Source organism: Conger conger, chromosome 1 (genome assembly GCF_963514075.1).
Source record: "Conger conger chromosome 1, fConCon1.1, whole genome shotgun sequence".
In the NCBI taxonomy this organism is placed as follows: domain Eukaryota; kingdom Metazoa; phylum Chordata; class Actinopteri; order Anguilliformes; family Congridae; genus Conger; species Conger conger.
The window spans coordinates 68579946-68599911 of record NC_083760.1 but is presented as its reverse complement, the minus strand read 5'-3'; the positions used below and the strand labels follow the sequence as shown (position 1 = coordinate 68599911).

At 38.9% G+C, this 19966-nt stretch overlaps 1 protein-coding gene across 2 annotated transcripts; it reads left to right on the top strand.

Moving 5' to 3' along the window:
* Nucleotides 1-209: 209 nt before the first annotated feature.
* itgb8 (integrin, beta 8) lies at nucleotides 210-19211 on the top strand. Of its 2 annotated transcripts, none has more exons than XM_061250972.1 (15): nucleotides 210-465; nucleotides 1125-1210; nucleotides 2462-2633; nucleotides 4522-4768; nucleotides 5250-5415; nucleotides 6482-6640; nucleotides 7839-7934; nucleotides 8034-8123; nucleotides 8681-8821; nucleotides 9280-9655; nucleotides 11934-12156; nucleotides 12525-12628; nucleotides 12947-13063; nucleotides 14322-14482; nucleotides 15239-19211. In XM_061250972.1, the coding sequence occupies exons 1-15, from the start codon at nucleotides 396-398 to the stop codon at nucleotides 15350-15352; spliced, it is 2322 nt and encodes a 773-aa protein (XP_061106956.1). In that variant the 5' UTR covers nucleotides 210-395; the 3' UTR covers nucleotides 15353-19211. The 2 variants fall into 2 exon arrangements, with proteins under 2 accessions (XP_061106956.1, XP_061106948.1); XM_061250964.1 differs by having other exon boundaries at nucleotides 8678-8821.
* The last annotated feature ends 755 nt before the right edge of the window (nucleotides 19212-19966 follow it).

Sequence of the window (19966 nt, the reverse complement as noted above, 5' to 3'; positions counted from 1 at the left end):
GTGAAAACTGCACGTTTATTCTTTTGAGCGGAGAATGCAGGGCGCGGTGACGGCCTCCACCTGCGAGCTCGTTTATGGAGGAGAGACAGCATGCATTTAGCTACCTGTTTTCACTTTCAGATACGCGCGGTTATGTTTTGCCGGGCTGTGGACTAAACAAACGACCCTTGTTGTAGGATTCCCGTGATAATCTGCGGCGAGGAATGCTGAGGGATTAACGTTGTTTATTCGTTAAATACAGAAACGTGCAAATACAATGCGGTCCCTGCGTTCCCGTTCCTGTCTTTTGTTAGAGAGAAAACCGGTTTCTCGTCCTCCCAGTAGAATTTCCCATTAGCGTTAGAAACTCCTGCCATCACGTCTCAAACTGAACAGTGTCCGCTTTCAATGCTGCTATGACTTCCTGGAAACACTACATTCTACGTTGCTTGGTCCTAACTGTCTTGATTAAAACATCTAATTCTGGTAAGTGTTGATGAATTAATGAAGTCCCTTATTTTTGTGTAACCACAGTAGCCAAGTGTTGACCTTTAGTAATAATTCCCTATTTAATAGCACTCTTGTAATCTGGTTTATGGTTTAAAGGCTCTTTTACGCTAATGCAGTAGGCTACGCATAATAATTTTCTGTAACCTATTCGGATGATGAGAGAACTGTGTAACATTTCACCTCACCTGTATATTCCATTTAGCCTACTAGTGCAACGGCTGTTGTAGACTGTCGTATATTATGATGTATTTTAATCATTTAAGGTCACAAATGTGTTTTTAGAATGTTCTTAACTGAACGTTCTATTTCGGATGTAACAATCACTACTGGGAATTGAAAGTAATGTAGTTCTAGACTGAAAATAATAATAAATAAAAAATAAAAACTTAAATGGGCTAAAGAGATCAGAACAGAAAATAGATCACGAGAATCATAAAATAACAATAATAACTATCAGTTATCATAAAGCTTCGACAGCAAGGTGCAAGACTTGGTTTATGCAAGACCTACGTCCTGAACACAGCATCTAAAATCCCTAGAGCACCGAGATCTGAGTAATACAGTAACATGTTAATACTACCCAGTGCTTAGTTGTGTCATCATTATTATTTTCCCTCTAAATCTCCATTTGACAGCTGATAACGATTGTACTTCACCTTCCATCAAAACCTGCAATGACTGCCTCTCTCGTGGACCTGAGTGTGGCTGGTGCTTTCAGGAGGTATGGTACACTGACCTACACTCCATCTGTAGGCAAAGGGATAACTTCCTGATAGGATGGAAAGGATGAGATGAAAATTTACTATGACTCCTGTGCAGATAATAACAAAGGTGCAGTCTTGTGAGCTTGAGACTACATGTACAGTTCTGTAATGAGGGGCTTCCCAGCCAATGTAAGCCCACGCATCACTGGCAGAGAGAAATGTAGCAGTGGCTTAAAAGCGGTGAAGTAAAAGATTCACAGCCTAGTTCAGGAGCTTAGCGGAATCACTCGTGTGGCAAGGTCAGTAAAATGCCTTGTTTTACTATGCACCAAACACCATCTGAATAGCCTCTCCTTATATAGGGTACTACTGGATTATTATGTCTTTATTAAAAGTAATTAAAGCCTAAATGTAATCATGCTCACCATGTCCTTAACCTTAAATTGTGAAACTAGTCTATTTTATGGTTTGGTGGTGTACACCACTGGATATGGTACACTTAGTGAACAGAGTAACATGAACTTATTTTTCTACATTAAAGTGTATACAAAATATTCCAGACATTAAATTTTATATGGGCCTTAAAATGAAGCCCTGTGCCAAATGAAACCATGACTACCAGTTTACAGCAGTGTTAGTGAAGCTTCTCTGAACATGTAGTTGATTAAACTACCAATTACATGACACTGGTAGTAGCTAAGCTACAGCACATCTTCCAATAAGAGAAACATTGTGGCACACATTGATTTTACCACACCTTGCTTTCGCACCAAATTGCTAGTGAGCACAGACAGAATGTTGCAAATGGTGACTTGCCATTATGTTGATTTTGTATTGTCTTGCCACTTAATTTGAAATTAAAACTGATCTTGCTTCCGCAGTTCCGGAAGATAAGTAGCTTTGTCCATGCCACCTCATTATTTGGTTAAAAAATAGCTTAACTACTAGAAAGCTTTTTTTTTTTCGAAGTAAAGGTACCACACGCTACTGGGAAATGTAGTTAAGCCCGTAGTTCTGTTATGCGTTGTATTTGAATGAACAAGATTGTAGTTTATCATAAATTTCAAGTGAGAATATTTACTTCCAAGTAATGAGAAGTGTATTATAATACTGTATAATAATAGTAATATTTGTACCACGACTGCCTAGCTATTCAGGTTCATGGATATGTTCATGTTATATTTGAAAATCATGAGAATAAGTTCTTTAATACAATCCAATCAAACCAGCATAATTCACCACTGACCTTGTTTTTATCTCTTGAACAGGGATTTCTAGATGGAGCACAGATAAATGAAAGATGTGACTTTGTTCCCAAACTGGTACAAAAAGGTTGTGAGCTGGAATTTATTGAACATCCTGCAGTTAGAGTGGAAGTGAACACCACTCTGTCCAGCACACAGGTGATGCCAAAAGAGATCACAGTTCAGTTGCGAGCAGGTCTGTTTTTGTACTTCCTTTGTAGAGTAGCATATGTTGCCTCCCCTACATGAACATTGCATTTCAGAGGTTATCACATGGGTCGGCAGCCCTGTTCCTGGTGTGCCAGTGACATTTGTTTTTCTTCAAGCTCAGCTTGCAAACAAGAATTTGATTAAAAGTCTGAGACTGAATATTCTAAATGGTGAGCTCATGGTCACCTGCATTCATTAACTGATTTAATTAAAACTTGATTCATTAAAATTAACCCAGTTGTGTAGTTGTAGGTTTGGATGGAGCAAAAACCAGGACCATCTCTGGCACTCCAGGACCAGGGTTGTCAAGCCCTTGGTTATCATAATTTTTGGTGGAGGTTGTCAAACTGGCCTTCTTGAGAGGTGCTTTCTTAATTAGACCAATCCTTTACTTGGCTTTCCTTTGTTTTACCTTGCTGAATATTGCACATACCATCCATCCATTTATTTCATGCCTATCCCAGGATGTAGTGTGCAAGAGGGGTATGGGTACTCCATGGACAGTTGCCCATCTATTGTATGGTCCACACATAATTTACTCATATATTCATACCTTCAGGCCATTGAGAACTTCATACTATGAACTCTGTGTTCACTTCTACCCCGTCTTGCTTGTCTATATTTGCCATTCAAAAAAGTGTTTGGGACATTTCTGGCCAGGACCGTTTTTCATGGACTTTATGTGAAAAGCATGTACAAAATAGTGGAAGGAGGAGCAAAAGAGGAAACATGTATGGATTGGCTAATACAGTGATGCATTTTCAGCTGGTTTAGTGCTAACTAAGTAGCTAGTCAGCGTTCAGTAATGTTACTTTGCTGCCGTTATTAACTAACAAAATTTAGTTATGTTTTGCAATGTTAGCTGACTGGTCATGATGGCCCATGAATTTGCTGTGGGTCCATAATTGTACAAAGTAACTACTTAAGGTTGGAGAATATAATTCCAATCCACTTCTCTCGGCTCATATAGGCTAACTAGCTATCATTGGCTAGGTAATAGGGGTGAATCCACCAGTTGGGAAATCTTACTGTCCTATATAAGTTATGTATTTTCTCCAGATACAACTGCAGTTTGATTACTGCAGACCAGTGTGTCAGAGAGATACATTGCATTCTTCTTTAAATTCCTATCTTGGGTGAATGTGTGATTTTCTGCTTTGGTTGCCACAGAGTTTTGCTGGTAGGTCGTAGCCTGGAAGTATTCTTGGCTACTTTGCCAATCTGCTGAACATAACATGATGGAGAGAACAGTTTACCGAAAGCTTAGTTTACCTAAAAGCTATATATTATCTAGCACAGTATCAAGCCTGGCCTTGAAAAGCCCCAGAGTTTCTGCCTCCACTACATGACTTGGCAAGCTATTCTGCATAGTCACCACTCTCTGTATGAGAAAATACTTCCTAATGTCCTTTGCTAATTTCCATTTATACCCCCTCATTGGAAAAAGGGGAAAGCAGCCTCCCATCAAGCAACATGGTGGGAGAGACATACAACTTTGCTACAATCAATACACCAAACTAGACTATTTAAAGATGCAAAGAAAAATGTGCTTATGTATGCTTAGTGTAACTTTAATCTTCCGATCCCATTTTTAATCACAACCCCTCCAAGTTGTGCTTGAATTGTTGATTGGATTGTGTCATTACTTAGATTGGAAGTGAGGTACTGGTTCTTATCAACTGCAGAATAAAAGGCAATGTGGCTGGCATGGTGGTGATGTAAGACCTCAGAACAATTGACAATCCCCAAAATTTTAAAAACCATTTGTTATATAATGGATTTAGAGCAATTATGGCCAGAATGAAGGCTCAGTAGGCATTGGTAAGATGAATCCATCCATTATTTTGGAACTGATTTGTTATATGTCATTGCAGGCAGTGAAACCAGCTTTGTTTTGGAAGTACGACAGTTGGAACGGTACCCTGTGGACATGTACTACTTGGTGGATGTGTCAGCATCGATGCAGGACAATCTAGATAGGCTGAAGACTGTGGGCATCACCTTGTCACAGAGGATGAAGGAATATTCCAGTGACTTCCGAGTGGGCTTTGGTTCATTTGTGGACAAACCAGTCTCTCCATACATCAATGTTCACCCCTCAAAAATCAGCAATCCCTGCAGGTATGTCCTCTTGTGATAAATGCTGCACAATCAGTATGGTTATGGTGGGTTTGTTTTATTCTGCACTGTGCATTGGCCATTTTCCATGCAATCTCTGACTTAAAGGATAAAATGTAGAGTATTTTGTGATTGATCATAGGTTTCTGAGTAGTGGCCCCCATATCCATGGAGACACTCTTTGTTCATAACAGTACCCACATTTAAATGTGGTGTAGTGGATAGTCAACTGGATTTGTCACTACACTGTACACTATGTCAGCAGGTTTAGGCAGCACATGGTGGTGTTGTGTACTTATTTTTATAAAAAAATGTATTTTATACATGATGTGCTGCTGGTTGTGTTGATGTCAAATGAAGGTTTTTACTTGGGTCTGCCCATGTGCGCAACTTAGCTCATCAGCAGTGAGGATTCAGCCAAGAACGGTCAAGTCTCTCCTTGTCTCTCCTCAATTCCTAATTTTTGGATGGCTTTCCCACTCAGTGACTATGACACCCAGTGTCGCCCAGCACATGGGTTCATCCACGTGCTTCCCGTGACTGAAAACGTGACCGAGTTCACCCGTGTGATCAAGCAACAGCGGATATCCGGGAACATGGACACACCCGAAGGGGGCTTTGATGCCATGCTGCAAGCTGCCGTGTGTCAGGTCAGTATTACATTACATTACAATTTTATTAAGTATTGTACTTAGTATTGTTTAGTATTATTTAGTATTGCTATATAGTATTATTTGTTGGTATTGGTTTTTACCTTATGGTTGCTGCAATTGTTCCTGTATTGTACTTAAGGTCCTTCATCATGCATGATCCAGTTTCAGGGAAGTTGGCCACAATTACACAATCTCACAATTACATTAGTGAGAATCTGATAATAAAAAAGTAATGACATCATGTTGATTGGAAAATGTTGATTCCCATGAACTCATTGTTTCAGAAAAGCACAACTCATGCATAATAATTTACCTTTCTAGTGAGTGACTCATGAAGCTCATAACCCCCCTTGTGAAACAGAGATCTTGCAAGCACTTATCTAACTCTCTCCAAAAAACAATAAGTGTACAGTATGAATATGAATGGTATGTGAATGCAGGCATTAACCTTGATTAAGCTGCCTACTATACACATGAATCCCAAACCAGATATTCAGTATCCTTATTGTACTTACTGTACGGTAAGAGCTTCTCTGCTGAGTATCTGGTGGGTCACAGGGTCAGGCCGTCAAGGTCCACCGCGTTTCTAGTTTCGCTTTTCATGGTAAATGAGTCAGAGCTGGTTTCGCTTTCACCGAATGCTGGGGGACCTCTTTTATGTCCTTGAAAGTTTGACAGAAATGAAAGGGACACATTGTATTTCTTGAAGTCCTCCTGCTATGGGGATGGTTAATTACTCTACAGTTTTAATCAGAGCAGGATGTGAGATGATCATAATGATTCAATACAGCATAACAGAGTGGTAATGGAACGGAACATCCAAAAGTTTGAGATGTGAATTTCATATGGAGTTATGGTTCAAGTGTGAATTTTATGTGTTGTACCCTTGAGAAAGGAATCCAATGCTGTGAAGGTAAGGACTTCACCCCCCTTTGACTCCCCCTCCTAACAACAAGTGATAAGCACTCGCCCAGGGTGATATTTGAACATGGGCCTCATATTTGCCCAAAGCTCCAAAGACGAACACATTACCAGTCAGCAACATTTTGAACACTCTTTATAGAGGGAGATTGGCTGGCGCCCAGAAGCAAAGCATCTCCTCTTGGTTATGACTGACCAGCCCTCTCATCTGGCCTTGGACAGCAAACTGGCTGGAATTGTGGTTCCCCATGATGGCAACTGTCACCTGGAGAACAACACCTACACCCAGTCTACCATCATGGTGAGGCATGCGGCTGTGTGCTATATCACAGATATGGTATTGCACTGAAAGGTTGGTTCTCAGGATAATTTCTTTAAGCATATCTTGCATATTCCACTTCTACAAAATCCCGCTCTAGATATGAAATGGTCATTTTCTTTTACTTTAATTCAATGTTTTTTCACGGAGCTGAAAGATCTGGAAAAGGGTTGCCTAAAATAGTATACCTTTGATGTGGAAATAAATAGTGTTACTTAAATGGCTGTTATATATTGGGGTACAAAAATTTGGGCACCCCTGGTTTAATGTTTTTTGGTCTGTTTCAATGAATCTGTATGTGATCGAAAGCGAACCTGAACTCTAAATGGTACAGAGTTAAACACAAGACCTTTCTGCAAATTTTAAAGCAAGATTGCTTTTTATTGCTTTTTGTTCTGTCTGGTGTTTACCATGGGTTCCTCTAGTCTAAACAGTTGAAGTCAAAGCAAGGTCTGGAAGAAGAACACCTTGCCAATTGTGAAGCATGGAGGTAGAAATGGGAGAATGGATTAGACCAAATATTAAGAAATTCTAGAGGCTAATATTCAAAGGTCAGTCCAGACATTGAACTTGAAGAGGGGTTGGGAATTCCAGCAAGACAATGATCCAAAGCGTACCTCAAAATCAGCCATGAAGTACTATCCATATTTTGGAATGGCCACCACAGTCCCCAGACTTGAATATTATAGAAAATCTGTGGAGAGATGTCAAGCATGCTGTACATGCAAGGAGGCTGAAAAATATTTCTGAGCTAGAAAATATTCAACCAGGAAGAATGGGGAAAATCGAGAATCAAAAGACTCTTAGCTGGCTACAGGAAGCGTTTACAAGCTGTTATAGTTGCCCGAGGAGGAGTTACAAAGTATTAACTGACAGGCTTCCAAAAATTTTGCACAGGACCTTTTTCCTTTATTTATTTATTTATTTTATTTTAAAAACAAAACATTGAAACAAAAAGTAATCTTGCTTTAAAATGTGAAGAAATGTGTCATGTTTAACATTGTACCATTTAGAGGTCAGGTTTACTTCTGTTCACTTAGATATTAATTGTAAAAGGCTTTTTGACCAGGCGTGCCCAAATATAGTTTTATGAGTGAGTGATACAAGCAGTCAATATACCTCCCCTAGGCTTTTTGCTGAGTTATTTCATGAGTGATGATTCACCTCTTTTGTTTTTCAGGAGCACCCCAGCATTGGCCAGCTGGCTGAAAAGCTACTTGAAAACAGTATTTATTCCATATTTGCTGTGGAGCAGGTGCAATATAAGTGGTATGAGGTAATTTGTTTGATAAAATGCTGAGCGTATTTCATTTTGATGAAGTTGGCTACCTGTATAATATGTGGAAATACTGAGCTGTCATTTCTCCCTAAATAGGATCTCATTCCCTTACTGCCAGGTACCTATCTGGGAAAACTGCTGCCTAAAGCCTCAAATCTAAAAGATTTAGTCATTGAGGCATACAAGGTAATAATCCAACAACATTGCTACACTTTGTGAGCATGTAATAGCTGACCTAGTTTAAGTGAGTTTAAAATGGGTTTTGCTAGATTTGAATTACACGTCATCTTAAACCATGTAGTTTTATCACACTTAATTACAAAGTAAATATTTATGAATGGTGTGACGGTAGTTGGATATTTAAAGAAAAATATATATTTAAAAAACTTTGTTGTTGTTTAAAATAATGAAAAAGTACCTCTTTGTTCTGAAATGAAGGGGGCGGGGGTAACAAGACGTTACTGGCACATGCAGTAGACATTAATCTCATTGGAGGCACAACAATCTTTTGTGCTCCCTTCAGAATGCAAAGTTCCAGAACGCTCCAAACAGAGGCCTCATTATTAACAGGCTTGACTCAGCCCTGTTCGCAATTCTAATTTGTGGTGAATACAAAGAGGCTGTCCCTGTTTTTGGTCACAGTTTCCCCCTTTAAATACCTTTATTTTAAATATGGTTGATTGTTGATGCTCAGATGATGAATATGAATGCGAGAGAGATCTTTTATTTCCATGTTCCAGAAGCTCCTCTCAGATGTTGAGCTGGAGATTGTGGTCCCGAACCATCAAATCCATCAATTTTGGGTCAACATCACTGCCCTGTGTCCAGAAGGATCCAGAACCCAGGGCCCAAGCAAATGCTCCAATGTCAGACCAAACCAGATTGTATGATATTTTTTTATTTTCTATTAATTGCTTATGCTGTTGCAAATCCATTTTCTTCAAATTTGATTCAAACTCTGTAGAATGTTGGATGGTTGTGGCCTCTGGACTGAACCCTTCTATTCTAGTTTAGATTTTTTGCATACATTGCAGCGGAAACACAACTTTTCAGCTTAATTCATTATTAATCACATTATCATGTGGTTTGTTTCAGGATTAGTATTCTGAGTCATTATGCACGTTAAACATGTATAAAACAACTGTGTCTATCTTGACCTTGGTGTCTGAAAGAAGTAAATGTACTCAGACCATGATTAAGCTGCATTGAGTAGATTAGAAATGTGCACATGCTCCAGAAAAGTGGCGGCAGCACTATGGCTTCACTGTTTCATTCTCTTTCTGAAATTGCAAGCATCATTTTAATTTATCTTATATCAACACAATATCAATGTTTTTTGAAGGTTTACTTCAACATCACAATTGGAATGAAAACTTGCCCTAGTCTAGAGGAAGAGGAGGAGGTTCTAGTCATCGTCAGACCTGTAGGATTTAACGAGACGACTGCAGTGAGAGTGAGACCCGTGAGCAGGTGTCAGTGTGGAGAGCGGGAGGACTGCCTCGATGAGGAGAGGGGCTCGGCCTGTGATGACGCACTCCACAGACCAGGTCTGAGGGTGGACTGCCAGCCCACTGGCACAGGGCCCGAATGCAGTGGCAGAGGAACGTGCATATGCGGAAAATGCTCGTGTGACCACAGTGGGCTGGGGACCATCCATGGGAAATACTGCCAGATCGATGACTTCTCCTGCCCCTATGAGCAGGGCCTGTCCTGTGGAGGTTGGTGTTCAAATGCCGCCACATTGCATAGTTTTCTGAAGTATTATGGGATGCTTATGGTGACTGGTCTGGTCAGAGTGCATGTTTGTCATTTTGGTTGCAGCTCCAGCCAGCCTAAATTAGTCTCAGTTTATACATGTAAACAAGTCAGGGCAGGGTCACATCTAACCCTGCTTGTAAGCAAGGCAAAACGTGTATATGTGTTCCAGGTTTTTTTTTTTTTTTAAAGGCCGGGAAATTAAGCAGTGATGCAATGGCTAAGTGGGGGTTTGGTCTGGCCAGTCATTGAATCAGAGTCCTTCAAATGATCTAGTAGGAGGCACTGAAGGACACACCATGAGTAATTAAATCCTAGTGCATTGTTTGTATATTCAGGGGGCCCTCCTGTGTATTCACATGACTGCAGACAGTATTTGTGCACTTTTGCCACATTGTACATTAAAACCCTGTGTGACAGTTGTATTGACATGCTCTCATCAGTTTAATTTAAAGAGTTATGCCAGCATGTTGTGACTGACTACCACTAATTCTTGTTTTTTACGTCATACATCATGTGCATACTACTTGAAGTATTTGCATAACATTGCTGCGATTTGTTTTCTGGGCCATAATTTAAAATATTGCACTATGAAAAATGGGCCTAGTGTTGTCAGAAATTATTTTTATATATTCCTTCAATGATATCGACCAATATACAGTGGATGGACAAAGTAATGGAAACACATGAATAGCAAGTAACTAATAAGGATTTGGGCCGCCCGTGGCCTTCAGAACAGCTTCAGTCCTTGGAATACTGCCATACCAGCTGTGAATTGTGTGTAGTGGGATATTGGGCCATTCATTATGCAGAAAAGCCTGCAGTTCTTTCAGGAATGAAGGTGGCATTTGTGCTCCAGAACATCCCATAAAGTCTTGGTGATGTTGGATCTGGAGACTGTGGTGGTCTTGGAAGTTAGGGCATTCACAGGGCCCAGTGCCCATTTCTTAGGGTATTTTCATTTTGGAATATGGGGACATCAAGATGGAATAGTGTTTGCACCCTACGGTAGGGTGTGCCTGGTCTTGTGAAATTGCTTCCTGCTCCTTGGCTGTGAGGAGATGGCTGCCCATACCATTACAGATCCACCACCATGTTTAACAGTTGACAACATTGTGGTTTAAAGACGTCCTTTGGCTTCCTTCAAATGTAAACCCTTCCAGATGTAGGAAAAACATCAGATTACATTTTTCCATTGCTTAGGTGTCCAGGGTTTGTGCTCCTTACACCAGTTTCTGTGTGTTTGTGCATTAACCTCAGATACGAGTGTTTTATGAATGATGGCCCAGCCATAAATACCAGCTTGGTGAAGCTCACCACAGACAGTCTTTGTTGAGACTGGGCCTCAGTGGTGTTTATTAAATTCTGTAGTCATTTTTAATGCCATAGTTTTTGGGTGTTTAGCAACTATCCCATTAAGTGTCCACCTGTCCCTGTAGGTGAGTTTTGAGTTGTGAGCACTGTTCTTCTTTGCTAGTGTAGTTTGATCATAGTTTGCATACATTGTCATAATTTACATTGTTCCTGGCCACATTAAATAATTTAGCAGTGCAGTTTTGTGACTGATGTGCCTGCAATATGGGCAGCAGCTATTTGACCTCTTTGGAACTTTGTTAGTTGCCTCATGTTACATATCTTAGCATATTACACACATAGCAACATTCTTATACACACATATCAACACCTCTTTCATAGCTGACACATGCACACAATTGATACACTTGCCATTCAACGTATTGACTCACATTGTAGCTGCCATTGTATTTGTGATTTAGTTACTTCAAAGTTAATGTCCTTGTCATGTAACATTTTGTTTATGTGTCCAACCCTGAATATTCGTCTGTTAATATTGAGACCAGACACCAGATCTACTTTCTACATTTGTACCCTCTCAATCTAAATTGGGAAGCATCAATTAATAATAACCTATTGTGTAATTCACACTTAGAAGGGTGATATATATGACCAGTAGTTCCCTCACACGTGTGGTATGGGAGTCTGGTATGCTTCTCCTCCTGTGTCAGGACGTGGTCAGTGTGTCCTGGGCGGGTGTCACACTTAAGAGGGGTGATAGATATGACCAGTTGTTCCCTCACACGTGTGGTATGGGAGTCTGGTATGCTTCTCCTCCTGTGTCAGGACGTGGTCAGTGTGTCCTGGGCGGGTGTCACACTTAAGAGGGGTGATAGATATGACCAGTACAGTAATTCCCTCTTTACTGCGTTTCTCCTCCTGTGTCAGGACGTGGTCAGTGTGTCCTGGGCGAGTGTCAGTGCAGGAACGGCTGGACAGGAGAGAGCTGTGGGTGTCCTCTGTCCACTGAGACCTGTCTGTCAGAAGATGGGACCCTGTGCAGCGGGCAGGGTAGATGCATTTGCGGAAGGTGCCAGTGTGATGACCCCCGGCGTTCCGGACAGTTCTGTGAGAAGTGTCCCTTGTGCAACGGCTCCTGTCAGTCACACTGGTAATCACAGCTGTCTTCCTTTGCATTTCACAGATGGCTGATCTCACATTAACGGAGTATATTAGCAAACTGGGTATGTGTTCACCAGTTACAGAACCTGGAGAGACTTACACTGATCATATGCATCTTGTACTGCTATGTAGAGTAAATTGCAATAAGAGAAGAATGAATGTGTCTGGAGAAAAAGTGTGATTTGAACCAAAGATAATAAAGTACACCCATCACTGTCCCTCCACGCTAACTGCTAAACAGTAATAGAAGGTTCTTAGTGTGTAAGTGGATGGGAGTACTATACCTGTATCTATATCTGTGTTCAGGGTAATGTTGCCCTTGGATTTGTTTAATTTTTAGTTATGATTATTTTTCAGGAGGTGTGTGCTATGTCACCTGTCACATGACTTTTCAGTCCTGGGAGCAACAGAGTGCAATAGGACCTGTTCTTCTATGGTCCACTATGTTGATGGCATTCTTGGTAGGTCTCTCACTTCCACAGTTCTCTTTGGAGTAAATAAGAGCAACACTTCAGCCAGGCATTCTTGTGGATGACATTTCGCAGATCAGTGACACTTACATTTATTAAGGATAATTGAGATTTGATGCACCACAAAACACAGACAGGTTAGCATCAGTAGCCTTTAGAGAAATGAAAGATGAATGCATTTTAGTTGCTTTAATTTTGGTCACATTGGTTAGTGAAACAAAACGAAACATTTAAATTTTGTTCCAAATGTTCTGCGCTGTATTTCCACATGAAGAGAATATTAGCTGATGAATGGTTGCATGCTTTCAGGATCCACCAGTGATAACTCCAAGCTTTGCGTCTACCCAACTCATGAGAGGTGCCACAGCAGGTTTCAGATAGGCTCTGTGCAGGGTGTCACAGAGATTCTCCTCGGCAGGCACCCCGGTGAGAAAACCCTTTAAACCTCACGTGATTGGAGTATGGTACCTCCTGTACCATGGTTAGACTCACACCATAGACTATGGGATCTATGACAGTATGCATGCATATAGTGTATATATGTATTATATATACAGTACTGTGCAGAAGTCTTAGGCACCTGTATAACATTCTGATACAGATTAGATTCTTTCAAACATAATTCAATGGAAGGCCCTAAATAAACGTACTATACATTTTACACTACGTATTAGTAATTTGGCAGAATAGTTAAAAAAACAGAATCAAATCAATATTTTTTGTGACCACCCTTCGGCGTTAGAACTGCATCACTTCTCTGAGATATATATATATATATTTAAAAATGGTGGTTTGGGGTAGGACCAAACTAAATCAATTGCTTTAAAAACATAATTAAAGGAAAGCGAATAAAAGTAAGCAAATAAGGCAAACTATTGTAGAGTCAGTTTGTAACAAGGTTCTTTCTGCTTTGAGTTCTTCTCAGTTTCCTGTCCCGTATCAGCAGGGCCCCTGTATCTTCCCCAATTCTGCCACAAAAAACAGCCCCTTGCGCAACCCCCACCCTCTTGCACAGCCTGAACCATTGTGTGTGTGGGCCCACCCCTCACTCCCCCACCCCCCTCCTTGCATGCACACAGACAAGCTCATCAAAACAACCCCAACTGGCCTAACCACCCCCCAAACATGCCTCATCCCAAGCTCTAAAACCACATCTCCATAGCAACTGACAAAAATGTCAATACTTCTTTGTTTGCAGGGCTCAGCAACAGCAGTATTAAATATGTCTGTTTATGGCTGGTTTGGACAGTCCTAAAACAACATCAGAATGTGGATTCCCACTAACACTCACACACCTCTCTTTTTTTTTATGCCCTTTTCTGTTTGTGTACTTTCTTTCCTTTTGGGCATAGTGAAATTGCTGACTGGAAAAAATGTCACTCAAAGAGCTTCTGTCTGTGGTTAACCAAGGATGTTTTGAACATGTAGGCTACCCAGATTTAGCCATTTACTCCTTTAATCATGACAAATTGGCAAACCATCATGATTGTGTGGCCTAAACTTTCCAGGAAGACTACACACTCATAGTCAGACATTTAAATTGTGAATGGAGTCCTACACGTTTTTGAGAATGAAGGTCACAATTCATGTTTTCCCAGCCTCCTCCAAATGTTGACATCGCTGTGAAAGGCTTGTTTTAGAGAAGTTTGAAATTTGAAGATAAATGTTGTGTCTCTCTTCTCAGAGTGCATTTCCAGCCAGCAGTACATTACTACGTTCATCTTGGTCTTTCTTCTCACGCTTCTCCTGGGTTTGAGCGTCATAACCCTGGTGAGATTCCTGCTGATTCCCAGACCTCAGACACCTGGAGAAAACACTGTGGCAGTGTTCCATGTAACTAATAAGGTAAACAGTCCTATGGGGCATGTTTTATGTGTTTACAAAAGTTTTAAAAAGCAGCAATAGTGACCATGGCTCTGTGCTTACCAGGGGAGTTTATAATGTAATTTAATGCAGGTGTACACTTGTATATTTCACAGTAAAGACATATTTCTTTATTTAGCCTGATTTCCTCTATTGTATATTTCTCATACTGAATGGTTTCAGATCATTAGATAAAATGTAATGTTAGACAAAGGGAACTATTTCACTAAACACCCAAATCAATATGCATAGCATGACATATTTGACCAGTGTTTTTAAACTATTTGACAAAAGAGCCTACCCACCAGACAAAAAAACAACAACAAAGCTTGCTCGAATCTTTAAGTGAACCCAATAGAGTTGCTGTGTCAGAACCTGAAATGACTGAAATAAATCAATATCACAGGTTTGATATTAGTCTTTGATAACATTTTTCATTAAAGAAATTAAATAATGTAAAATAATAAAAATGTGCTTTCTGTTTACTCTTTACCCCCTGTTTACTCTTTGTCTAAAGATATGAAACCATTCAGTGTTACAAACATGCAATAATAGTAGAAATTCAAAATTATATTGAATAAAACAAGTTACTTGCCTTTGATCAATGGTACTATAGCAGTTCCCCACCAGGGAACTTAACATGCCTCCTTCTAGTTAGTAGCCTTGTTCTGAAAAGACAATGGCACACATCTGCATTTTTATCAACTGCATTGTGCTGAGTCATCTTGTGTAACACAGGAGAAGTCCTACGTCCCTACTCCCAGCGAAAAGACTATAACTTACAGAAGAGAGCAGCCCCTCGAGATGCACATCCATGTTCACAAGATGCCCCTGAATCAAGTTTGGCCGTAAGTCACAGTGGACAATGACCCAACCAAACCACACTCTTCCTGTGATTTTGATTCTGCAAGTGCAGCATGTGTTTAAAATCTGCTCCGTGAACAACCTAATACAACAGAATGACCATTAGGTTAGTCAGTTAACTCATTTTAGACTTATAACAGTAACGAAGGTTAGGACCTGTAGTGTATAATTATTTGTAGGCGGAGAAGACACCTCTTCTGATAGATGATGATGATGATGATGTGTAACTGGGATAGACAAGATAAGTAAACCATCGCTGGTGGGCATATGGTCAGATATAACAGCAGTTATAGAACTGCAGTTTATATTCATTTAGCATGTGCCATTGGAGCTGAAGCAGTCATACTTGAAATGTTCAATAGACGTTCTATCAGTTTCATACATCATATATGGTTTATTTACATTTTGAAAGAGCAGCTTAGAGGCTGTAGAGCAGTGATGTCAGGTTTGATCTTGGATTGCCATGGTCCTTCAGTAGGTGATTTATGCTTATTTAATATAATGAAGTGATGGAGTGGTTTTAACAGTTATCAGAAACATTGGGATCTCAATGGACACCTCCTGCTATTTGATAGTTTGTGTGTTTACTGTCTACTTCATCAGTGGATTCCTTGAGCTGAGATTTAATGTGTTTTACTTTCAAAGCAAAACAGAGTAAAGCACCTTTCATTCAAATCTATTTAGCTTTCTTTATGATGTTATACCTTCAATTTGAGAATTGGGCTTCTAATAAATGTTCCATCAAGGGACATTTACAGCATTTTAAACTTTGAATGTTCCTTCCAACATACTAAACTCAAGTTTCAGTTTTCAAGTTCCATTTCTCAAAGCAGTTCACAATGTGATTAAAATTCAGACACTTCAAATTTGTGGTTTAGGTACACGTAATACAAGCTAATAATGCAGTGCTGTATTATTGGTGTATTTTAATGTTGGAAAAAAGAGGACAATATGGCACAATTTTGCTCGTCAATATTTTTTTTTTAAATTTGCTTTCATATGCGTTTGTTATTTCTTTATTTTTTTTGACGAGGTTCACTTCATGATATAAGAATCCTTTAGAGATAGGCAAACCCATTTGAAACAATAGTACATTAAGCATCAGCTTCAATTATACTTAAAGTATTATTCAATTGTATACTTCAGGTGTACTTAAGCATACAATTTTTTCACATGAGCATCCTACCAAAGGCTGCCATCTAGTGTCATATGGTCATGATGACTTGATTCAAAAACAAATGGAAAGAAAATATTGTATTCATATCCAGTCATTCTAAAAATGTTTTAGGGTATTCATGAAGCATATTTAACACTGAGTATTGGACTTCTGGTTTATAAAGCATTCATAGGCAAAAAAATATTACAAAACATACTTGTAATATATTAACATTTGTCTATAATTGCTTTATAAACTGCAAATGCCATATTCTAATGTAAGGCCAAGTAATATATTCTTCATTGTGAAGCATGATATAAAGTCTGAGTTAAAATGTGACCTTGTATATTATACAATCAAAATGTTTTCACTTAGGCTAGTGAATTTCTGAAAGTGATTTGGCCAGTTTAAAGAACATTCATGCTAATCAAAATGCACATGTTTCTTCCCTCTCATTTTCAAAGAACCAAACCGATGCTAGCAATATTTGGGCTGATTGTTGATTGTTTTACATTTCAAATGATGTCTTGTGCCAGTATTTCAGAAGCAGAGTCCAAACATATTTCACAACTTTCTTCATTGAAATCTATTATGTTATTTTGGTGTAAAATCAGTGGTCTGTATTCTCAGTGGATTGAATTGAAAAATGTTGTGATCATTTGTGCATTACTACTGTTTTAGACTTAGATATTGTAAAACAGACAGGGGGGTTGACCTTATAATGTCCACCATGATGCCTACATCTGTAGGCCAATGTGTGACCACCAGAGGGTGCTATGCTGGAACTAAGCCTAATGGCACATAGAATGACAGAACATCCCAAGGATATAAAGTCAGAGATTTTCAAGTGAATACTTCACTTGGGGCAGTAGGCATTTCCTCCATCATTGCACTGGGCATACCTTGAGTCTGTTAATAATATTTGAGAGTGAATTGTGCTACCAGGGTGTCAAATCTTATCCAGAAAGGGCCAGTGTGGGTGCTGGGTTTTATCTCAGCACTAATACACCCAACACTATTTATCAAGGTCTTGCTTGAAGAACGTGATTAGTTAATTTGTTGAATCGGGTGCTGGCCTAAAGCAAAAACCTACCCCCACACTGGCCCTTAAATAAGATTGGACCACCTCTGTGTGGATAGTTACCTTAGGAGAAATATTGATGACTATTCAGTCATTGGAGTACCCGCCCCTTATGTTTGTCTTATGAAATCAATGTTAACATTTGTTTACATTAGCTGCTGTTCATGTTTTGTTGTAACACTAATATATGTATTTATTGAAAGGCTTTGTGTTAATGTTTCGAGTTCAGATGTATATTAATGTGTACTTTGAGTTATTTAAGTTCTTGGGTTGTAAACATTTTAACTACACAGAGCTAATTGCTTCTCATATTTAGCAAAATGTGTAATCTCCATGTTTACCATGTAGTTTCATCTAAATATGATATTACGGTCAGTGAATTCCAACACACTTTTGGACCATATTGTCAAAGATTTGAATTACATTTCACATGATGATTTGGCTAATAAGAAACCCCTATAACCAAAATTACACTGGCCACAGATCATCTGGGAGATATGGGCTAATGAAGTTTGTACTTATTATTGTGACTCCATGACTTTGATCTCCATTAATTGCTCCATTTAATTACTGTTAAAACACTATCAGTACAATAAAAATATTTTCTGTTGTCATTTTATGTCTGGTTTTCCATTTTTGTTTCACTGTTAGACGGATGCATAACCAATAAAGCTTTAGGTTGGTGTCAGTGCAATCAAAATGAGTATATCATATTTTTTGATGACATTGTGATTCCCATGTTGTGCTTTTGGTGGGGGGGTTTGTTCAACTTAATCTTCTAAATCAGAGATCAGATCATGGTCCAGAACTGCTGCTTTTCCACCCTCCCTTAACAGGGAGTCAGATGTGAAGACAGACTGGCCAATCAGCAACGCTTATTGTTCAGTGAATTACCCGGTAGCAAAGAAAACCATGGCTGGATTTAGATTTGAGGTCCAGATTTGTCCCTGTTCTAAATAATGAAAACAATTGCTGTGGTGTGCTACACAGTATAGCAACATTGTAATTAATTAGTGATATAAACCATGTGATTCTACTTCAGATAAGTAATGATATCTCAGCTATGCCTCAAATATCCAAGACCAAATTTTCTAGAGATGGTGAAATTATAACCTAACTTTGGTGAATGAATCAATTTTAAAACAGATTTAAAAATTATAATCACTCCACTCTGTTACCTTTCATGTAAAAGTTAGAGCTGATGAAGACCTATATAGTGATGGAAAATCCATTTCTCTAGGACTTATAGTAATGGAGATGGGCCAAGTCAAATTCATGGAGTCATGCTAATTAGTGCAAATTTTGTTAGCCAATATCTCCCAAATGTGGAATCCAAGACGAGTATAATTTCAGTTTCATGCCCAGTCTAATTAAATGCAGTCCAAAAGTGTGTTGAATTGACTTAGACATACCCATTATCAAGAAAACAAGATTCATAATTTTGAAAACAGTATTAAATTGCAAGCTTAGGGCATTATCGTAGTCATGAAGAAGAAAAGTATGATCGTAAGACATCAAATGCACCTGTTTAATTTGTTACTTTCTGTAAATGGTATCTTGAGATCTATGAATATTAGAGTATTCTTAATAAAACACAATGGTACAATAAATGTAAATTCTGTCCTTTATTTAGTTTTACCTTTAACCTTTTGCTATCAAATGTTCACATTGGGAGTATCATTGGGAGTGCAAGCTAATATAATTCTTATATATTTTTTGACTCATTATTTCACACAAACACGCCTAAAAAACTCTCAACCTAAAAGCAAAAGAAACTGGTATGCCTCTGTTAAACATTTTTCATTTTGATTGTGGTAGTGAATATGATTTTGTGTCTCGCATAAATCGGATCAAACGTTCAAACTAGGCATTGCACAAAATATGAAACAAGATTCAGCAAGTGTATTGCTTATTTCTTGCCTCAAATGTTTTCCGAAACATATAGGAGGAATAAGAGAAAGTTTTGAAAAAAACCAATGTGTCGCTTCTTCTTGTTAATCCCATTGGCCATCTATCTGATTAAACCCACCAAAATTCTGTATTATGAATGTATCTTAATTTAGGGTGGAGCCCACTGTATGATGTTTTCATCAAGCAAAAGGGATTTAATTTTGATATAAGGGGTACAATTTCTGAACACTGGACAGTGCCCGGTTTTCAAAACACCCACATATCATTGAGATACTGTGTTCAGGGTCAGCAGAGCAGCAGAGCATGGAATTAATTGCTTTCACCAAGCAATTGGGATTTCATAGAATGTATTTCTTTCAGGTAGCTGCAGTATTATTGGCACCATTGATAAATATACACAAAAAATACTTTAAATTAAGAATTCATAGTTAATGACATACATTTAATTTACAAT